At 44.1% G+C, this 23,572-nt stretch overlaps 1 protein-coding gene and 1 pseudogene across 1 annotated transcript in view; one reads left to right on the forward strand and one right to left on the reverse strand.

The window, feature by feature from the left end:
- The first annotated feature begins 5,371 nt into the window (after positions 1–5,371).
- Positions 5,372–5,487, forward strand: LOC115067111 (annotated as a pseudogene).
- A 9,780-nt stretch (positions 5,488–15,267) lies between these two features.
- Positions 15,268–23,572, reverse strand: part of Lin52 (lin-52 DREAM MuvB core complex component) — a 128,253-nt gene continuing 119,948 nt past the window's right edge. The window contains exon 6 of the mRNA XM_008849751.3: positions 15,268–17,198. Coding sequence (XP_008847973.1) covers positions 17,143–17,198 — 56 coding nt within the window. The 3' untranslated portion in view covers positions 15,268–17,142. The remainder of the gene's footprint in view (positions 17,199–23,572) is intronic.

Consider the following 23,572-nt stretch of genomic DNA (forward strand, 5'->3'; position numbering starts at 1 on the left):
GAAGCAAAGGATTCAGACCAACACTTGGAGGCCTAGCAAGTGCTCAATTAAATGTTAACTATTAGGCTGGTAAGACAGCTCAGCAGGTAGAAGTGCTTGATGCCCAAACTTGATGAGCTGAGGGTTCCATCCCTGGAACTCATGGTGGAAGGGAAGAATGACTCCTGAAGGTTGTCTTCTGACCTCCATGTGTACGCTGTGGCACACACACATCACATACAGCAACAATTATAAATAACATAGAAAATTTTAAAATGTTATCTTGGTAGCAGAAAGAAGTGACATGAAGACCAGCTAAGCGGGCAGATGGATCTTGGGGTCATGGGAGGCAACGGAAGCCTGTTACTGTGTGGAAAACCGCATGCCCAACCGCAGCAGTGCTTGAGGGTATGGGAAAAGACCTTGTTGTTACACCCTCTTTAGGAGGACCTAAATATGTATTATGGAATATGCATTAACATTTAAAGTATACCTGACTTTTGACCCAGCAGTTCTTTAATGGTGATACATCCTCTGGATATATTTGTACATGCTTGAGGACTTAAATACACCACAACATAGTTTTCAGTACTTAATTGCAGACCCCAGTTGGCAGAAGACTAGAAGTAACCTAGATGTCCATCACTGACTAAATTATGGCATGCTCACATAGTCAAATAGTATGTAGCTATTAAATCTACATGTGCCAATATGAATAAGATCCAAGATACATTAAAATGGGGGAAGTGTGTAGCTCCAAGCAGATCACTAGTGGCCCAAGAGCTAAGGCATGGGAAGGATATATAGTTTTCACAATCTGATCATTTAAAATATGGTTTGTCAGGGATGGAGAGGTAGCTCAGTAGTTATGAGCACTGGCTGCTCTTGCAGAGGACCTGGGTTTGGTTCACAGCACCCACATGGCAGCTCACAACTGACTGTAACTCCAGTTCCAGGGGATCACAACTGACTATAACTCCAGTTCCAGGGGATCTGACATCCTCTTCTGGCTCTGCAGGCACTCATGTGGTATACACATATACATGCAGGCAAAACACCCATACGCATAAAAAATAATAAGCAAATCTTTTTAAAAACTTTAAGATATGGTTTGTATTTTTAAAATATATTTGAAAATTAAAAAACAACAAAATTGGGGCTGGAGAGATGGCTCAGTGGTTAAGAGCACTGACTGCTCTTGCAGAGGACCCGGGTTCAATTCCCAGCATCCACATGAAGGCTACGAACTGTCCTTAACTCCAGTTCCAGGGGAATCTGACACCCTCTTCTGACCTCAGCATTGCAGGACACGGGTGCACTCGCATACATGCGAGCAATACACTCATACACATAAAATAAAATAATAAATAAAATATTAAAAAAAATTTTCCAAATAAACTAACTTAAAATCTGCCTATAGCTGGGTGTGGTTGCACATGCCTTTAGTTCCAGAACTTGGGAGGCAGAGGTAGGCAGATCTCTGTGAGTTCAAGACCAGCCTAGTCTACATAGTTCCAGGCCAGCTGGGGCTACAGGGAGACCCTGTCTCAAAAACACCAAACGAAAAAAAAAAATCTGCCTATAAAGGCAGAGTAGCTCTGGTGAATGAAGCCTGGTGGCCCAGTCATACCCACCTCACTTCTTCCTCCCATCCCTTAAATGATCTAAGGCTGAAGGATCATCTAGAATCTACTGCTGTCCTATAAGGATGGAGAAGTGTGTGGTTCTACACTGTCTAGTACCATGTGTAATTACTGAGCACTTACAGCCTTTTCTTTTCTTTAAAGAAATGAGGCTCATTAGCTCACAATTTTGGAAATCTTAAGTCCAAACAGCAGAGTAGGATCTTGCAAGGGTCCTCTTTGGCTATATCACATTGTTGCAGGAGAGATGGCTCAGTGAAGAAAGTGGTTAATGTACAAGTTTGAGGACCGTAGTTCCATCTCCCAGAACCCACATAAAGCGGGATGTGCCAGTGTGTATCTGTAACCCCAGCACTCCAATAGTAAGAAGGGAGACAGAGACAGGCAGACCCCTGTAAGCTCTTGGTAGAGAACAAGGAACCTGTCTCAAGGTGGAAGGCAAGGACCAACACCAGAGATTGTCTTTTGATCCTCATATATGCCATGGTATTTACATGCCTGCACTCACACACAGGAACTTATAGGTATACACACATGCATTCATGTTTGGCTTTGACGCAGTGGTTAGCTCTATCTGGAAAGAATTTAGGCAATTAATGCCTTAGGTGGCTGGATTCAGGCATCCACTTGGTAACTGTGCACTAAGCACACTCATGGTATGTCAGGGTCTGGAGAAACACAGCAGCCCAGATCTGATCCTTGCTCTGAGTTCTAGTAAGGACCGGACACACTGTGTTCCTCCTTCACAACAGGGCCCAAGGATGAAGTGTGGGACTCCTGGAGTTTGGCTAACAGCTCTCCTCTATGTCAAGTTCACATGACAGGCTCCCTGGCCCTACAATCAGTTGCAATGGGAGCATGGCTGACAGGCAGCTGACAAAGTTCAACCTAGGATGAGCCTGGGACCCTCTAGGTCCCCCCTGTTATTGCCCCAAAGAGTGCCCATGGGTCTGTGGATGGAAATATGAAAATCATCAGTTTCATTGATGTTTCCCTTTGGAGGATCAGAGAACCTTAAGTGCTTTTGTTTTGAAGCACAGCTTACAGGTAGTAAAGTGGATGAAGGTTTACTGCCCAGCTCAAACTACTCAGACCCAAACTCATACCCTTGTGCCCTTTCCAGACAAGACCCCAAAGGAACAACTGTTCTGTCTGCCTTCTACCTCTCCAGACTAGTGTCTGTGTAGAACTTGATACAAGTGTAGTCAGTGTGTGTGTACTCTAATATCTGCTACAATCCTTCCTTTCCATCAGTGTGTGCGTTCCCTTCAAGTGTGTGTGAAGCAGCATGGTAGCCTGCTATTTTTCTATTGCTGAATGGCATTCCATTATATGAATATACAATTTATCTGTTTTGGGGCCAGTGAGATGGCTCATTGAGTAAAGGCATTTGATACTAAGCCTGACAATTTGCATTTGTTCTCTGGGACCCACATGACAGAGGGAGAGAACTAACTCTCACAAATTGTCCTTTGACCTCCAGACATATGCCATAGCATATATGTGGCATACACACACATACTTAAAGAAATAAACTGTAATAAGAATTGATCCATTTGCTTGACTTTTTGGTTATTTTCATTTGCATGAATGAAGTGCTGTCAATATTCTTGCCAATGTCTGCTGGTGGACATTAGCACTCATTTCTATTGGGCATGTGCCTAGAAGTGGAAATCAACAGAGACTGCACCACCAGGCCTGGCTCCTAAACCTATCAAAAGCAGAACCTGGATTCAAAGTAGAATAGTTAACTGTCCTATTTGCAGGACTGTCCCTGGTCCCAGGAAACTCCTGGGTTTACAGCAAACTGGAGAGTTAGTGACCCTAATTCAAACCCAGATTATAGGCTGAGTTGGTAGAATACTTGCCTAGCATGCATGAAGTCCTGAGTTTGATTCCCAGCACCGCATAAACCAGGAATGGAGGTGCATACCTGGAACTTCAAAACTCAGGAGGTGGAGGCAAGAGGATCAGAAGTACAAGGTCATCCTTGGCTAAGTAGAGAGTTTGGTGCTTGCCTAGGATACATGACTTGGCTCTCCCTGTAGCCCCAGGTGGCATGGAACTCGCTGTGTAGACAAGGCTGGTCTTGATCTCACAGAGATCCCAGCTCAGAATGTTTTATTACCCTAAAACTGTGACATCAGGATTTTGTTTTTGTTTCATTCTAAAGAAAGCAATTGAAAATAGGTGGGACATGGTGGCACATACCTTTAGTCCCAGCACTCAGGAGGCAGAGGCTGATGGATCTCTGTGCATTCAAAGCCAGCTTAGCCTACACAGCAAATTCCAGGTCAGCCAGGGCTGCACAGTGAGACCTTATTTCAGAAGGAGAAAAGAGGAGATTCTAAACCAGGTATGGTGAAGTACATCTGTATTCGCAGAGCTCAGGAGACTGAGACAGGAGGATCCCCAGTTCAAAGTCTACATAGCAAGACCCTGTCTGTCTTAAGAAATAAAACAAGAGGAGGGAATGCTGGAGAGATGGTTCAGTAGTTAAGAGCACTTGCTGTTCTTCCAGAAGACCCAGGTTTGGTTTCCAGCACCTACATGGAGGCTTACAACCATTCATAATTCCAATTATAGGGAATTTGATACCCTCTTCTAGCTTTCATGGGCACTGCATGCATGTGATGCACTTACATATATGCAGGCATAACTAACTCATACTCATAAAACAAAAATAATTAAAAAATAAGGATACCCTGTCTCAAAAAGCCAAAAAATTTTTTAAATTTATTATTTTATGTGTGTGTATTGCCTGCATGTAGGTAAGTGCACCCATGTCATGCAAAGCCCTGGGAGGACAGAAGAGGCTGTCAGATCCCCTGGAACTGGAGTTACAGTTGTTAGCTGCCATGTGGGTGCTGGGATTCAAACCCGGGTCTTCTGCAAGAACAGTGTTCTTAACCACTGAGCCACCTCTCCAGCCCCAAAGCAAAATTAATTTTTTTTTTAAAAAAGAAACAAAACAGCAGGGCGTGGTGGCGCACGCCTTTAATCCCAGCACTCGGAGGCAAGAGGCAGGCGGATCTCTGTGAGTTCGAGGCCAGCCTGGTCTACATAGTGAGTTCCAGGACAGCTGGGGCTACAGGGAGACCCTGTCTCAAAAAGACCAAAAAAAAAAAAAAAAAAACCAAAAAAAAAAAAAAAAAACCAACAACAAAAAAAACAGATGTGTGTTTCTAGGGTATCATCCTGTAAACAGGATTTAAGAAGTTTAAGATAGGGGGTTGGAGAGATGCCTCAGTGGGTGGGAGCACTGGCTGCTCTTGCAGAGGACCCAGGTTCAATTCCCATCACCCACATGGCAGCTAATGATTGTTCATGACTCCAGTTCTAGGGGATCCGACGCTCTCTTCTGACATGAATGCGCTTGCATGCATGCATGCATGTAATACACTTATACACATAAAAAAAATGAAAATAAGCTGGGCGTGGTGGCGCATGCCTTTAATCCCAGCACTAGGGAGGCAGAGGCAGGCGGATCTCTGTGAGTTTGAGGCCAGCATTGTCTACATAGCAAGTTCCAGCCCAGCTGGGGCCACATACAGGGAGACCCTGTCTCAAAAAGACCAAAAAAAAAATATATTTACTTCCTTGAAAAGTAAAGAGTAAAGCTTAGGCAATAAAATTAGAGGGCAGTGTGTTGAAAATCATCCCTGGCCTTGGTCGTTGAGATTTGGTGCCCAGAGCCACCAGGGCCTCAGTTCACTTCCTGCTGCCACGGTGTGGGAGTGTGGTTGAGATGTGGCCAAATCTCATCCCTGGCCTGGGTTGAGATTTGGCGCCCAGAGCCACCAGGGGCCTCAGCTCACCTCCCGCTACCACGGTGTGGGAGTGTGAAACCCAGGCCCCAATGAGCACCTTGGTGCCTGGGGTGGTGAGGGTGGAATTAGAGGGCAGTGAACAGTAGGACCCACATCTGAGTGTTTACTATCTCATTTAACCCTAACAACCTAGTTATGAGATAGATACTGCTGATGTGCTCATTCAGGCAAGAAAAGCAAGGCTAGATGAGGTGTAGGGAATCCCTCAAAAGGATGGGAGGGGGGTGTCTCAGAGCTGTTCACTTAGGATTTCTGAACTTAATGCATTTGAATTATACCTCCAAGAAATGATTACTGGGTGGGAAGCCAATGAAGTTGAACAATCTTTCTTTCCCTAAATGGGTCAAAATGGCTTCTTACTCCCTCACCCCCTTTGATGGCTTGAGTGCAAATAAACGCAGCTCATGCTTGGTCGGAGCCCATCCTTGCTGGAGGATCCAGGAGCTGACATAGGCCAGTGGACTAGTGGAACCTGCTTGGCCCCCAGGTGCACAAAGAGAAATGCCCAGGGTATTTGTTCCTGGGTCATCACGGCCAGTTCTTCCATGTCCCCCTGCATATCATCCTTCCAACCCTGCCACCCATATCTGTTCTACAGGCTTGCAGTCCCCCCCGCCACACCCCTAGAAGGGCCTTCATCATTTTTTCCTGACGTGTCTACTTTCATTTTCCTAGGATGAATCATTTGACAATCGCCTGACCATATTTCTAAGCTCTCTGGGTCTCACTGTGCGATTTTCAGGTCCTCTCTGGGGTTTGTAACACCAATCGTCTGCAGGTTTCATTAGCATGCTGTTTACCCCTGCCTTTCAGATCATTAATGAAGATGTGAAGTGAGCCACCAATCCTCTCGGCCCCCACCACGTGCCCCTCCCTCTCCCGGCGCTGGAATCATTATCCTTCCTGGTGTGACAGGGTCAGAACCAAACCAATTTGCATCAATCTTTGGTGATGTTGGGAAGTGTCACCTGCGCTGCAATCACCTTGTAGTTACAACTGCTTCCGCTGTCGTTCTGGAGCATTCCTCTCTCCTTTGGCGGGCTGATCGGATCTGTCTGCTCCTCTTCATCTGGCAGAAAGCCCCAGCTAGTAATGGCCAGACAGGAATCAAGCAATGCATGGCTGCCACGTTCCCTTCTTTGTTTTGCTGTCCTGAGCTAGGCAGAAAGTAGTGAGCCTCTTTGGTAAACAAGACATATTGGTGGAGGAGGGAGCAGGCGAGGCGGCCATGGGATTCATCTCACTCTTCATGTCATCTACTACTGAGATGAGGGCAAAACTCCTTAGGATCCTTCAGGGCCTGGGCAGATGCCTGGACTTGATACTCCAGGCACTGAAGCACCACTTCTCAGGACAAGGTCCATTCTTCTCTGCCATTTTCTCACCTTCTTGCCCTGTTGCTTTTCTGTCTTTATCAGTTCTACTGAGTGTGTACTGAGTACCTACTGATCATCCAGCCCTGCCCCTAGGTTCTTCATCTCCTCATTTCCCTCATGTTGCAGGGACACTGACTTTACATTCTTGTCTCCCAGTGCAGTTGAGAACCTCCTCCTACCCAACCGTGCCCTTCAAATCCAGCAAGGAGATACACTTTGTCCCCTTTCCTGACTAGCTGGATGTGAAGATGATTCCATACTCTCCTCTGACTCATCCCTACCTACCCCTAACTCACCTCCTTTTCTTCCACTGGAAAGGGGGGTGGGATGAGCAGGAAGAAAGTATGCAGAGAAACTCTCATAAAACATTACTGGAAGTAGTGCCTTTTTTTTTTTTTAACTTAAAATTTTTTTAAATCATTTTTATTTATTTATTTATTTTTTGGTCTTTTTGAGACAGGGTCTCCCTGTATCTCCAGGTACCTGGAACTCACTCTGTAGACCAGGCTGTCCTCGAACTCACAGAGGATCCGCTTGCCTCTGCCTCCCGAGTGCTGGGATTAAAGACTTGTGCCACCTCGCCCAGCTAGTTTTATTTTATGTGTATTCATGTATTGCCTGTATGAATTGACCTGTGTCCTGCAATGCCCAAGGAGGTCAGAAGAGGCTGTCAGATCCCCTGGAACTGGAGTTATAGATAGTTGTTAGCTGCCATGTGGGTGCTGGGATTTGAACCCGGGTCTTCTGCAAGAACAACTAGTGTTCTTAACTGCTGAGCCATCTCTCCAGCCCCCTGAAGTAGTGTTTTACATGCAAAGGAGCTGGGGAAATTCAGCATTAAGATCCTTTAGTGATATTTTTCTCAGTGTAGAAATGGACTGAAAAACAAGATAGCAATTTTTACAACACTTATTTTTTGTGTTTAGACAAATGCTCTGTAGATGGAGTGCGAGGGTGGCACTGGCATGATTAGGGGACAAGGGATTTTACTCTGAATTAGAGGAGCAAGATGGTCAGTCAGTAGGCACTCAGTACACACTCAGTGATTCTCAGATGGATAGATGTTTGCATACCCAAGAGTAATCTTTTTCAGTTCTGTATACCCAGCCCCAGAGGCTTTCTTCTTCAATTATAAAATGTATATATGTTTCTGTAGAGTCTGGAAACCTCAGAGGAAAATGAAAATTACCCATCATCTTCCAACAAGGCTGTAGGCACTGTTACAACCTTGGTCTGCTTCCTTCCCATCTCTATACATTGGAGATTATGCTGTATTTACAATTTCACACCTTGGGGCTGGAGAGATGGCTCAGCAGTTAAGAACACTGGCTGTTCTTGCAGGAGACACGGGTTAGAATTCCAGCACCCACATAGCAGCCAACAACTGTCTATAACTCCAGTTTCGGGGGATCCAATGCCCTCTTCTGTCCTCCGTGGGCATTGCATGACACAGGTGCACTTACTACATGCAGGCAATACATGCATACACACAAAATAAAAATAATAAAATATTTTTAAGCAATTTGACACCTTGCCATTTTCACTTGCCTGTATTTTTTATTATTTTTAACTATTTTTTAATGTGCATGCATGTATTGCCTGCATGTAGGTAAGTGCACCTGTGTCTTGCAATGCCTGAGGAGGTCAGAAGAGGCTGTCAGATCCCCTGGGACTGGAGTTACGGACAGTTGTTAGCTGCCATGTGGGTGCTGGGGTTCAAACTTGGGTCTTCTGCAAGAACAGTGTTCTTAACCACTGAGTCATCTCTCCAGTCCCCTAGAACAGTAAGTGTTCTTAACCGCTGTGCTCTCTCTCCAGCCCCTGCCCTTTATTTTTATATTAAACAACTGTTTTTGTGACTGGGTCTCACTCTGTAGCTCAGGTTAGGCTGGAACTCTGTAGCCTATCCTAGCCTTGAAATTGAGGAGATCTTCCTGTCTTAGCCTCCCAAGTGCTGGAATTACAGGCATGTACCAGCACACCTATCCTTATGACAGAATCATTTTTTTCATGACAGTGTAACTCCTTTGTAAACATACTAACTAGCTGCTCAATAGTTCACAAGATGAATGAATGCATTGATGTTTCTTCAATAGGTTTGAAGGCCTTCTTGGGTCATTCAGTTTTGGGTAGCCTAGCTGTGAAGGAAGCAGGTGATAAAGTTCAGCCATAAGAAGGTGGAGGCAGGAGGCTAGGGAGATGGCTTAGTCAATGAAGTGCTTGCCATGCAAGCATGGGTTTGATTGCCAGCACCTGTGTACAAGCCAGGCACAGATGCATGTGTTTACAATCTCAGTGCTGGGAGGTGGAGACAGGAGGACCCCTTGGACTTGCTGGCCTGTCAGGCTAGCTGGATTGGTAAGCTCCAGGTTCAGTGAGAGACTAGCTTAAAAAATTAGGTGGAGAAGTGGAGGAAGACACTCAACAGCGATCTCTGACTTACCCACAGACACACACAAAGACACAGACACAGACACAGACACAGACACACACACACATACACACACACACACACACACGCACGAGTAAGGTAGAGGCAGAGCAGCAGATGGTGTGGAAAAAGAGGCTAAGATGGATGAAGCAGGTGTTGGGAACTTGCTGTCCTCTGAGCCACCCGATATTCTGTTTCTGGGCCCCACATATCCCTTGTGGCCCTGCTTAAGGTACCCTGTCATCGTGGCCAGCATTTCTCATTTCCACTTGATGTCAAGTCACTGACTTTTCTAACCTGACTTCCCAGCTGCTCCTTTATGTGGAGCTGCCAGCCAGTATGCCTCCTGGGGCTCAGATGCATCCAAGAAGGCCCCAGGATATGACCTTCAGCTTTGCTTGACCTTGAGGTCTCAGGCTGCTCTCCATGCGTTCCCTGAGAGGGTAAAACCCAGAGGAGGCTTCTAGGGGAGCCAAGGTCCCAGTGGACCCTCCTCAGACCTGGAAAGGGAATGAGATCCTGACCAACCTCACACTTAGAGGAAGTGGGGAGCATGTATGGGGAGGGCCAAGGGGTATGACAGAATGAAGCAAAGGAATGTGTTCCTGGGCAGTGACTGGAATAGCATGGATGCTCACAAAATAGTAGGACAAAGACCAGAGAAACACAGTGATTTGAGACTCAGAGTAAACCCATCAGCTCAGAAACCTGCCAATGTCACAAAGAATATTTTCCCCCAATTGCTTATCAACTGTGAATGGTTTCTCATGCTACTGTCTGCTGAGTCAACAACTGAATTTACTGAATACATACAGTAGTCAGAGGACGGGGAATGAGAAATAGTAAGCCAGCCCTTAGCTCTCCCAAGAGGTAGAAAGATGTTACTCTGCATTAATTATTCCAGGTAACCAAAGCTTACTGTAGTTTCCCTTAAGAGGTCAATTAGTTGGACCAATGTGAGCATAACAAGTTAAAGATGACACTGAGTCCACCTTCATGTAGCCCCACCAAGCAGTCATACAGTGGGTAAGACGTGTCCTGCACTGTTCTCACCTTGCAAAAACCCATTTCATCTCCACAACTACTTTAGGAGTTAGGAGCTACTGCTGGACTCGTCTCACAAACCAGCAGACCAAAGAACAGAGGTCAAGCAACCTATTCACACAACACAGGACTAAGACTGTATGATCATGGCTAAGCAATCTATCCAAAGTCACATACCTAGGAGATGGCAGAAGCAGTTGGACCCTGGCACCCTGACTTGAAAGTCTGTATGCTTATCAGTCACTGGACTGCTTTTTAAAATGGGAACGGGGTCCTGTTGGCTGAGTACTGACTTGTACAACCCATTCCTGCCTTACTCAGAATTCAAGGGAGGTTTTTTTTTTTTTTTTTTTGTCTAGATGGAGTCTTGCTGTGTAGCCAGCTAAAGCAAAAAATTTTAAACATTTATTTATTGTGTGTGAATATGTGGGTGTGCATGTGCCATGGAGCCCATGTGGAACTCAAAAGACAACTTGTAGGAGTTCTTTCTTTTCACATGAAGATCCCAGGGATCAAACCCAGGTCTTCAGGCTTGGCAGTAAGTGCCTTTACCAGATGAGCCATGTCTCTGACCCCAGTAAATTTTTTCTTTTAATATTTATTATTATTATTAATTTATGTATATGTTTTGCCTGCATATATGTTAGTGCATCTGTGTTGTGCAATGCCCAATGAAGTCAGAAGAGGATGTCGGATCCCCTGGAAAGTTGTTAGCTGTTATGTGGGTGCTGGGAACTGAACCTGGGTCCTCTGCAAGAGCAGCCAGTGCTCTTAACTGCTGAGCCATCTCTCCAGCCTCCCCAATAAATTCTTAGGTACTGACTACTTGCTACGTGCTCTTCTATGTTCTCTTTATTAAAGAAACTACAAGAGACTGAACACATTTGGACTTATTTTGACAGCTCCCAAAAAAGTATTTTAAAAGTCAAGTCTTCACCAAGGTTAGTAGTGGCACATGTCTTTAATCCCAACACTAGGGAGGCAGAGGCAGATGGATCTGAGTTTGAAGCCAGCCTGGTCTACATAGCGAGTTCCATGCCAGCCAGGGCTATGTAAGAGATCCTGTCCTGTCTAAACAAACAAGCCCACAAAACAACCAATATCCCCCCTAAAACTCCCAAAGTTGGGAAAACAACAGAACCATTTGTTTATTTGAAGTTTTTGACTCCCTGGAGTCTATATAACTGAGTGTTTTCTGGTTATTTGAGGTCACTTCCAAAAACATCAGATATGAATCAAGATAAAGAGGAAAATGTAAACCAATTTTGCTCAGAGCTTGAGCTTCCCATCGACACTCTCCTGACATTCTTTTGTCTCTGGCAACAATCAAATTTACCACCAGATCACCCCAAGTATCTCAGTAATGGGTTGTAATCCTGGGGGCAAGATTTCTCTTCATTAACTGGCCAAACTCTGAGAGTAGCCAGTTGTGACATCTTGCCTTGGCAGATAATAGGCTACTTTTCTTTTTTTGTTTGTTTTTTGAGACAGGGTTTCACTATTTAACCCTGGCTGGCCTGCAACTCATTATGTAAACCAGGCTAGCCTCAAACTTACAGAGTCCACCTGCCTCTGCCTCTGGAGAGCTGGGATTAAAAGGTGCCATTATGCTGGGTGATAGGCTACTTTTCCATTTTTTTTAAAAAAGATCACCTAGGAGAGATTGAGGACAGTAAGGAGGGGATGAGCCAGAGACAGGAAGGGGACGGGGACTAGAAATGTAGGCAGGGTGAGGAGGGAGTGGGGCCCTCGCAAGTCCTGAGTTCTCCAAGGGTGGAATCCACATGCAGGCTGTGTTAGAACTTGATACTGTTGTAAGAATTTCAGTGCAGTCCCAGGAATGGTGCCACAGTTATGTGCCTGTGATGCCACCAGAGTAGACAAGTGGGAGAGCGGGTGAGGACAGGAGGTGAAAAAGCTGGGCAGGGCCAAATAGCAGAGTGGGTTTCCTGGAAAGCCAGGACTCTAAGTGCTTTAGATTCCAGCTCAAGGGATAGAGTCCAGGCTGTGCCCAGTGTAGCACCTCTGCCCACATCCCATGCCTTTTGGAGTTGGGGAAACCTCCCAGAAATTGCTTTGTTTAGAGACCCTGTCCCCCATTCCTCACTATACTTCTCCCTCCTCCTCCCTGTATCTGTCCAATGTTTAGAGTTGTGTGAAGCGGAAGACAATTTGGGGCTTATTAGTATCCCAGGGAGACATATAACTTGTGTTGCTGGGACCCAAACAGCAAGAGTCTTAGCAGCAAACTCCAGCCGAGAAAAGGCTGAGGGATTGTCTCACCTAATTACAGAGAATGGCCCTCTTTCTGTTTGTGATTCGGTACGGTTGTCCGATCGCTTTTGATCGCTTTGCTCTATTTGCTGGCTCAGGCCATGCTAAAATTGTGCTAATTAGAAGAGAAATGGACAGAGTGATCCTGTCAGCCCTGGTTACTGGTGGGGACAAAGCACAATATTATTCTGAGGCAATGTTTTGTAAGAGCCCTTCTCCCAGCTCTCATTAGGAGGAAGGGGCCCCCCAGAGGGGGAAGTTCTGAATGCCTGGCATGGCTAATGGAGCATCAGGGTGGTCCTGTATTGATCAACAGGCTCTGCCAGCACTCGTGCCAGCCCAGGGCTACAGCTGCACCTGGTGCCACCTGAAGCCCAAAACTGCCCCTGGTCTAAAAGAAAAAGTACCAGACAAAAAGTGTGAGCACAAAGTGCTTTTCAGGCACAAAGACACACTACCAAAGGGGTAGAGATTCTATCTAAAGAGACATAAAAACCCAGTTACAGGCCAGTCAGAACTTACAATTGAACTTGGAGACACCTCTGCTTGCCCACTCCCTGGACTTTGGAGGTCTGGTGGTCTTGGATCTCTCAAAGGATGATAAAAACAACATGAAGAGCATAACCTAATACTTGGAGATGGAGGTAAACCAAGTTTAAGCTAGTAGGAGCCGCCTGGGATCATCTACCTTGGCTCGCCTGCCCATTTCCTAACCTACTTTTTTCACTTTTCTGTGATGCCTTAATCCTGGGGGATACAGAAAAGATGGGAGCAACCTCCTGGAAAAGAAATTTCTTGTCTTCATTACAAAGCACTTGTGGAAGCCCAAGCACCATCTGAAGCTGCCGGGACAATGGAATGGCTTTCATTTGTTCCCTTTTCACTGATCAGATCGGAGCAAATCCATAAGAACTACAACAAAAAGAAGCTTGAGAATCAATACCAAACAGTTAACAAATGTCTACTCATAATAAGGGGGTGGGGGGAGATACTGGAGAGATGGCTCATTGGTTAAGAGCACTGGCTGCTCTCTGCAGAGGCCCCAGGTTCAGTTCCTAGCATCCATATGGTAGCTAACAACCATCCCTAAGTCCAGTTCCAGGGGATCCAATACCCTCTTCTGGACTCCATGGGCACTACATGGCACAGATGCCCTTAGTTATATGTAGGCAAAACATACATATACATACAATAAAATACATTTGGGCTGGAGAGATGGGTCAGTGGTTAAGAGTACTGGCTGTTCTTGCAGAGGACCTGGGTTCAGTTCCCAGCACTCACATGGCAGCTGACAACCATCCGTAACTCCAGTTCCAGGGGATCCTACAACCTCTTTTGACCTCCGAGGGTACTGCAAGACACAGGTGCACTTATACACATTTGGGCAATATACTCACACACATAAAATAAAAAATAAACAGGAGCTGGGCATGGTGGTGCACGCCTTTGATCCCAGCACTCAGGAGGCAGAGGCAGGCAGATCTCTGTGAGTTCGAGGCCACCCTGGTCTACAAAGTAAGTTCTAGGCCAGTTGGGGCTACAGGGAGACCCTGTCTCAAAAAAAATAAAAAAAATAAAAAAATAAATAAATAAATTTAAAAAATGATAAGAGCTCAAGAGATGGCTCAGCAGTTAACAGCACTTGCTGCTCAGAGGACCAAGTTTGGTTTCTAGCACTCACAATGGACAGCTCACAACTGCCTCTAACTCCAGCTCCAGGGAATCAGACACTCTTTTCTGACCTCTGCAGGTACCTGTATACATGAGCACATACACATATACACACATGCACACATGTGAAAATAAAAAAATAATAAAATTATTATATTTTGTATGATAAGGATAAACTAAGGAGGGTGCTTTGATGTTAACAAAATTAGTATCCTATGACTGTTTAGTGAGCTAGCTAGCAATTTGCTTTCCTTACAATGGAATGCTTTTCTCCAGAAGGACATACTCTTCTGACAGCTCTTGCTGGACCATCAATGGATGACAATGGTGGCACTAATTAGTACTTCCTCTTCTCTAGGTCTTGAACAGAGTTGAAAGGGAATTCATACCAAAGCAGACAGCTTTTGAATTTCTAGTTCAAAGAAGACACAGAAGTACACATGGGGGATAGATATAACATTGGGGAAGCTATGACTTTGAAGGGCAATAAGATCTGGCTCAGCAGGTAAAGGCCCTTGCTGCCAAGTCTGAAGATCTGTGTTTGTTCCCTGGTACCCACATGATGGAGTGAACCAACTCCTATTAAGTTGTCCTCTGACCTCCACATGCATGCTGTTGCACATGCTTGCAGAATGGCACACTTAAATGCCACAGGAATGATGGGGGAAGGATTGCTTCTAGTGGGGTAATCAAGGGCTTATAGGAAAAACCGGTATGATGGGTGCAATTCTGAGAATTCAATGGCCTGGACAAGTGAGGAATTCAGAAACTGTTCAGCGTAGCTGGAAGAGAGATTTTATATATAGAAGAAGGAAGCCAAACTGGATGGTCATTTAGGTTGTAGTCTAAAATGACAGGAAGAGATCCAGACTTATTAGTAGACATAAAGTGGCACCAAAGACTTCCAAATGTACCTACCTATCAGGACAGGGAGTTTAGCAGTAACAAGCAGGATGACTGGTAGGAGAGGGGCTACCTGTAAATATACAACTTGGCCCTTTAAAAGGAAAAACTCATCCTCCTATACAAGGGACACATTTATTATGAACACACAGAAAACATACACAAAGTACAATCCTTTAACGTCCTAAAATATACATACTATACATAAATTTATATTATCAATATAAAAATACATCATTAATATTTCTAAGGATGACAAATACAAACCCAATAAATATTGCAATTCTTAAACATCTACTTACATTAAGTGCTGGTGAACAGGATGACAGTAAAAGAAGGAGGCCACAGCAGATCAGAAAACCAACTAGTGGCTTCCCATTGAAGACTGGGTTGGTGTAGGGGAGATAGCTCAGTATTCTCCACACATTTTTCAATTTCTTCAAACACAAAAGTGCCTGAAGTCATAAACTCCCAAACACAGAGTGAAGCAAAAACCCTGACATTATGGCACTATTTCTGACCACTTGCACACACTCGCTTTAACCGTACTTAGTGAGACTAAGAAATATCAAACGTAGGCTTAACTTAAAATCAGCCTCTGCAGCCAGCCCCTCTGGGGAGTACCCCAGCAGACTCCTCTCTTCTCAGATCATCTTTTGTATTTCGTGCTCCATTGTTTTATTCTTTTCAAAGAGTTAAATTGTGTTGATGATCAAATGACATAAATGAGGGGAAAATATATCAATTCTAATTCTAGCGTTGGAAACAGGTACAAATATCAGAAAATGGTCAAAAGACCAGTTGTCAAACTGAGGACTGGTGTGTCCTAAGTGATACTCAAGACCACAAACTTGACCATAACTCTTCTTGCATCCAAACTCTATTGGACTACTGCCACAGAGTTATTCTTTCTATAAAGTTTAGGGGACTCTCTGTACTTGTCAAAATGTGAAAGACTATGTCTAATAGAATATGTCTATTTTTACCCATGGCCCAAACTTTCAGATTTTAGCACAGATACATTCAACTAGCAAAGAACTCCATGAGAGTTGTATTTAAGACAGGGAATTCTTGTGTGTACGTTTCTGTCAAGTAGGTGAAGTATCTGATATGTGTGCTCTGAGGGAAAAGGGGGACAACATACTGTTACCATCTGATAGCACACACTAAGTCACTTAGGGCTTCTAGTTCTCAGTCAAATGAAAACTCTCATAAACTGTGCTATCAGGCCATACTTATTCTTTCACTTATGTAACAGATTAACTAGAACTCAGAAGTCTTTTTTGTTATCTTCATATTGGACTTGAGGTCCAGAACACAAGGTGGCATAGCATGTACCTTTCTCTCTACAAGCCAGTCCCAGGAGGCAGCCACTTGCCTAGAGTTAAACCTGCAAGGTGGGGCTGGGAAGCAGGGAACAGATGCCATTAAGGATGAAGAGTATCATGAGGGGTGCAAAATTTAAAAAGCAGATGCACATTTCAAGAAGATTCTGTTACTCCAGCATGGGAGTCCTGGCATCCATTGTATCCTAGAGAGTTCAAAGATCAAGATGCAGTCTGGTTCAGAATTTAGTTGGTCTCTGATCTCTTCATCCTGAAGTACAACTCAACACAAACCAGTCAATCAACATGTCACAATTGATCTGCCAGTACAGAATCAAAGCAACTCGAAGATCCTGGGGCTCCCAAACCACTTGTGGAAATGAGAAAGCACAACTTTGAGCTTTCGGAATGACAAAACCTCTGGTGTTACTGACATACAGGCCTGTGATGCTGACTTAGTAAATGGCAATGATCCTTGGGTAGGGAATTGTCTTCTCTTGCTACCAAATGTCTTCAGAGGTGCACAGTGCTAGGAGCAGGAGAGAAGGATGGTCCTGGAAGTTCAGCCTCTGGTCTCTTCCCAGAAAGCATGAGGTGTGCATTGTTAGAGCTGCACAGGGTGGGAACTTGGTTACAGTCTTCAGGACACCTGGACACAAGTAGCTGTTACTTCTTGGGCTTCTCTAGAATGTTGAGGAACTTCCCCCTTGTCATCTCTCTGGCTGGAATCAGAAAGTAAACAACATATCAATGAAAACCTAAAAAGGGATCATAGGAACTTAAAAACTCAGCTTGAGGGCTGGTGAGATGGCTCAGGAAAAAGTACTTGCCCAAGTCTGACAATCTGAGTTTGGTCCCCATTCATATGGTGGAACAAGAGAACCAACTCCCCCATTTTCCTCCGACCTCCACACATAAACTATGGTGTGCACCACCCCCATCAATGAAAAATGTTAATATAAAAAAAGCACAGAGTGTTTTAAACTGTATACCAAATTGCTACCACAACAGACTCAATCATTCCTAACTTCTAAAAGGGAGGAAAACAAACCACTATTGATAACTAAAATTGGATGGTGATTCTGAAGTTGGCAAATGTATAAGGTACAGGTCAACTGGGGAAGATTACCAGCCATCCTTACAAAAAATCACCAGGGGGGCTGGAGAGATGGCTCAGCAGTTAAGAGCACTGGCTGCTCTTCTGCAGACTCTAATACTCATGTTCTCTATTTCATGGGGTTTGTTCTTAGAGGCTAGAATCTAACCAAGATTAGAGTCTTCTTTGGACCGTGGATCTCTGCACATTTATAATTTCAAATCAAGATCAGTGCTCATGTACCGCATCTCGCAGCAGTGGGAGGCCCTGTGCACTGTAATATAACAGGGTTTATATTCCCTCAGAGCAGTTCATCTGGGGATGGTGTAATAAAGCAGGGTTTATAGAGCTTTGGTCTTCTCTCTCTTGGCATTGTCAGTCCGTAGGTATTTAATATAGCCAGGCAAGGTTTATGTGTCTTTCTCTGACTTTCAGCACCATCAATCTTTGAATGTGTAGTTACTAGTAGGTTTATTCAGCTACTTTCCTATATATAAGGCTCCAAAGTGAAAGCAAAACATTCCCCAATTACAAGGGGCACTCCAGAGACCCCATTTTAGTTCTGTCAAGTGGATTATCAATGAGCATATGCAGCATACCACCCCATTCATCATCATTCCAAAAGGTCATCTTTTTAGATCTCTTTAATGGATTTAACAGTTCTGAAAGTCTTTGATGGCTGCACTGGAAAGCAAGAAGTCTTCTGGAACCATGCAGCATACACAGTGTAGGTGGTATCCTATGGCATCACAAGAACACTGTGTCCATCTTGACCAAAGAAAGGAAGTGGCTAGGGAGGCACCTGAAGCAATCAGGAGGATGCTTGCTCCAGCCTTCTTGGTGCCTTTCCCTAGTCTAGACCAAATGACACAAGATAAATGGGTTCTCACTCTCCTCCATCCCAATCTAAGTTTCACAGTTTCTTGTTTGCCCCACCAGGTGGTGAAGGCCTGTAATCCCAGCTATTTGGGAGGTTGAGGCAGAAGGATTGAAAGTTCAAGTTCAGACTAGATAACTTAATAAGATCCTGTCTTTTTTTTTTTTTTTTTTTTTTTTGTCTTTTTGAGACAGGGACTCCCTGTAGCCCCAGCTGACCTGGAACTCACTATGTAGACCAGGCTGGCCTTGAACTCACAGAGGTTCGCCTGCCTCTGCCTCCCAAGTGCTGGGATTAAAGGTGTACACCACCATGTCCGGCTAAGATCCTGTCTTAAAACAAAGGCCTGGAGGTGTAACCTAGTTGGTGAAGTACTGGCCTAGCATGTAACAGGCTCAAGGTTCAATCTCCAGTACCAAAAAAAGCAATTCTTCTACCCCAATTCCTTATATGGACAATGAGGATAAGACAATCCCAGGGAGGCTTCTGGTATCTTCAGTCTATACACTCACCTCCTTTCATTAGTTCCTAAGCTCCATCAAAGGGGAAGAAATTTCATCACAAGCTATGTAAGTTCAGTGCTAGGTCTTGCCTCAGTGTTCCTAATCCTACCCAGACCCTTTCTTGGTGAATTTACACCAAATTTTGTACATTTAAAGTTTCCATAAGACTCAGACATAATTCCTTGTTTGTGTACTTGTCTTCCTCCACTATATTAGAACTGAGGGCAGAGGCTGTTTAGTCCTAGGTCTATTGAATAAATTCTGGTTGTATAAATTACACACACTCATGAACAAGAACCAAGTAGGAACACTTGATAAATGCTAGTTTTCTTCTTTTACACAACCAAGACCAGTTAGTGGCTCGTCAGTGTTCCAGTCTCTAAAGTATTATTTTATCTAGCAAGAAAAAGTAATTCCCAGGGGCTGAAGAGATGGCTCAGCAGTTAATAACACTAGTTTTTCTTGCAGAAGACGCAGGTTCAAATCCCAGCACTCACATGCCAGCTAACAACTGTCCTAACTCCAGTTCCAGGGGATCTAACAGCCTCTTCTGTCCTCCACTGGCATTGCACGACACGGGTGCACCTACATGCAGGCAATACATGCATATACATAAAATAAAAATAATAAAATATTAAAAAGAAAAAGTAATTCCCTAAAAAAAACTTTTCTTGAGACAAGTTTCTCTATGTAGCTGAGCCTGGCCTAGAACTCACTATGTAGCCCAGGCTGGCCTTGAACTCACAGAGATCCGCCTGCCTCTGTATGCCGAGTGCTGAGATTAAAGTTGTGTGCTATCATACCTGTGTGTATAAAGGATAGTAAGAGCTGGGCCTGTGGCACACACCTTTAATCCCAGCACTTAGGAGGCAAGAGGCAGGCAGATCTCTGTGAGTTCAAGGTCAGCCTGGTCTACAGAGTGAAGACAAAAAAAAAAAAAAGTGGCATTAAGTATTGTCATAAATGAGTATAAATTTTTAAAACTTTATTATTGATTGTGTGTGTGCATGATGTTGGGGGAGAAGGGAGGCGTGCCACAATATACATGTGGAGGTCAGAGAACAATTTGTGGGAGTCAGTTTTCATCTTCCACCGTGGGTTTTGGGGCTCAAATTCAGACTGTCAGGCTTGGCAGCAAGTTCCCAGCTGAGCCATTTGAAGTACTGAAGTAATGCCAAATTAATAGAGATTAGGGGTCAAGGAATAACTACTCTGGGGAAAATTCAGTCAACTACTTTTCCATGAGGCGGAAGCAAGAACTTCAATTTGTGGGAGTCAGTTTTCATCTTCCACCGTGGGTTTTGGGGCTCAAATTCAGACTGTCAGGCTTGGCAGCAAGTTCCCAGCTGAGCCATTTGAAGTACTGAAGTAATGCCAAATTAATAGAGATTAGGGGTCAAGGAATAACTACTCTGGGGAAAATTCAGTCAACTACTTTTCCATGAGGCGGAAGCAAGAACTTCTTACAGAGAAGACAGGATTTGGGGCTGGGCTGCAGCTTAGTTAATAGAGTGCTTGCCTAGCACTGCATAAACTGGGCATAGTGGCATATGCCTGAATTCACAGCACTCAGAAGCTAGAGACAGGGGGATCAGATCTTCAACTTCATACACAACTATAAAGCAAGTTTGAGGCCAGTTGGACTACATGAAAAAATAAAACTCAGGTACTGGAGAGATGGCTCAGAGGTTAAGAGTACTTACTGACTGCTCTTGCAGAAGACCCAGGTTTGATTCCCAGCACCCACATGGTGGCTAACAACTGTTTGTAACTCCAGTTCCAGGGGATCCGACACCCTCTTCTGACCTCTGTGGGCACTACATGACAAGGGTACTCTTACATACATGCAGGCATACACCCATACACTGAAATAGAATTAATAAATACTTAAAAAGATTTCTATCCTCCCCCCACAAAAAATAAAAAAGGAAAAAAGAAAAATCAAAGAGAATACAGGATTTGAGCTCAGTTCCAACTGAAGCATTTAGTTGCTGGGTGGCCCTTGGACTGGACAAGATCTCTAAGCCTCACCTTCTTTACCTGTAAAATAGGTAGCATGTGAGGCTTGCCTTGCCATACTTTTCTCTTGTATTAGCAATAAGCACCCTTGGTATAGTGGCAATCAACACAGAGATGGATAAGTGAGTAGTTTTCTATCCCTCGATATTCTCTGAGTGAATGAACAAATGAAGAATGATGTGGGATTCAGCAATCTTAAAAACTCTATCAACTATTCTCTTTACCCTCTGCCTAATCCTTTACATATTTATTTATACTTTTGGGTAGAGTGGCTAGATGGATTAACTGCCTACTTTTGAGTCTTGGGTGTGCTCTGATTTCTTTTCTTTTTTTTTGTGCTCTGATTTCTTTGGTAATTTCTGCCTGTTGTCATTCCGACCTCCCAATTCCTTACTGTTTTTTTTTTCCCCCCTCTCCCAAACTGAAAGAATGCCTTGGAATATTTTAAGACTTAGGATTTAAGGACTCAAATATTTGAGGGCTCAAAAGAGTTTAAATAAGCAGGGATTCTGAAGTCTCTTAGTGGTAAGTTCTCCTTGAATTCAACCAATCCTTTTTAACAACCCCCTTTCTACTCAATCATTCCTCCCCCTTCGACCTAATCCAAGTATACAGAGCTGCAGGAAACCACCATAAAAGAAGTAATTCAAAAGACATCATTTTCTACATGGGAGGGGAGAAAGTTTCCCTTCTTGCCAGTCCCATATAGGAGATATACGAATGTATGACATAGCCGCTCCCTAAAAGAGGGCTGTGCCCTATAAATCAGATCTTAAGCACCAACCCCTTTTTGTGCACAGTGAAATTGCTATGGGTCAGGGTCTGCTCCAGAGCAAGTGCCCTCCTGTTCACTTATCATCAGGAATGTTAACACTTCTGATTAATTCATATAGCCCTTATTTTATTCCTCATTTCTTTATCCTTGCTTTCCTGCTCTGCTGCAGTGTAAAGATTCTTACCCAACCTGCTCTAGTAATCACTGCCTGCAAACTGCACCCCTCAAACCTAGTGAAATTGTTTAGTGATGCCAACCGCACTTTTAATCTGCAAGACATCAGACACAGAGGTAATTTATACCAACATCTGTTCATTTTTGACTTCTGAAACAAACACACATGCTGCTACAAAATCCTATTGGGAGTAGGGAGACAGCCTTCTGCTACTGTTCTGCATTCCTCATCTACACACACACACACACACACACACACACACACACACACACACACAGAGAGGGGTTTTGAGACAGGGTCTCACTATGTAGCCCTGGCTGGCCTGTAACTCCTTTGAACTCACAGAGAGATCTGCCTGCCTCTGCCTCCCCAGTGTTGGGAGAAAAGGCAGGTGCTACCATGCTCAGCTAGGAGAGGTTTTATATATTTTACTAACATATCACCATCAAAGGATTTCAAATCTCCTGGAAGCGATTTGTTGTCACTTGCCTGGTTCCACCCTATCTTTTTCTCAGTAATTATAGTTTATTCTAGATACATGTTCTTGAGTGTACCATTCCAGTTCCTCCATGTTCCATGATCTCTTGGTTCTTCCCAGCTCCCACAAAGCATTATCATAGAAAACAACCATAGAGGTGAGGAGATAGCACAGTTGTTAAAGTACTTGCTGTGTAAGCATGAGGACCTGAGTTTGAGCCTGAGAATCCACATAAAAGCCAGGTGTGATGGTGAATGTTTGTAACCCCAATGCTGGGGAGGGGGAGACAGAGGGATCCCTGGGGCTCATTAGTCAGTCAGTCTAGCCTTATTTGGCCAAGTTCCAGACTAGTGGGCAAAACTGTCTCAATAAATAAATAAATAAATAAAGGTAGATGCTGCCTGGGAAAGGATACCTGAGACTGTCTTCTAGCCTTCATCTATACACATCGCATCATTGCATGCACATTCATACACATATACCCCACACAAAAAGAAGCAATCCTAGGAGCAAGGGCAGAGAGAGCTTGTCTAGCAGATTTGATCCCCAGCATCACACAGAGACATAAGAGAGAGAGAGAAGAGGTTAAAGGGATGAGGGGAAAGGGAAAGAGGGAGGGAGAGAGAGAAGGCCTAGAAAAAAGAAGGTGGCCAGTTTGTTTTATCTAGAGTCAGTGAAATTTTTAACTATTTTTGCTTTTGGGTTTATTGTCAAGTATTACCAGGTTGAATAGGAAGATAATACCTCTACCATCCTAATAACTATGCCAAGAGGGGCCCATTGGTCATTAGCCATCATGGTATGTGCCTTACAGATGAGAAGCATGACACCCATGTCAAGCCATGATTTACAGGCCCTCCTAGTAGTGTGCATAGATTACAAATTGAAAAGAAACAAAGTAGGGACAGTCAGGACAGGGTTAACATGTGAGCTGCTGCACAATATAGGGAGGAGACCACTTGTATATGCAGAAAGACAACACATGGCTAGACTACAATCTCCCAGTTTATGTTGTTTCTATTGCCCCTTTTGTAGTTTTTTGCAGTTTCTCTTGGGCTGTCAGGTTCGCAGCAGCTATAAATACCTGGGTATACTTAGAGGTCATGGTTAAAGGAAGGACTCTACCCTGCTTACTCTGAAGGGTATAGGGTTAATATAATCTCTTCCTTAGAC

This window comes from Nannospalax galili, unplaced genomic scaffold (assembly GCF_000622305.1).
Source record: "Nannospalax galili isolate Female #2095 unplaced genomic scaffold, S.galili_v1.0 scaffold24, whole genome shotgun sequence".
NCBI classification, from domain to species: domain Eukaryota; kingdom Metazoa; phylum Chordata; class Mammalia; order Rodentia; family Spalacidae; genus Nannospalax; species Nannospalax galili.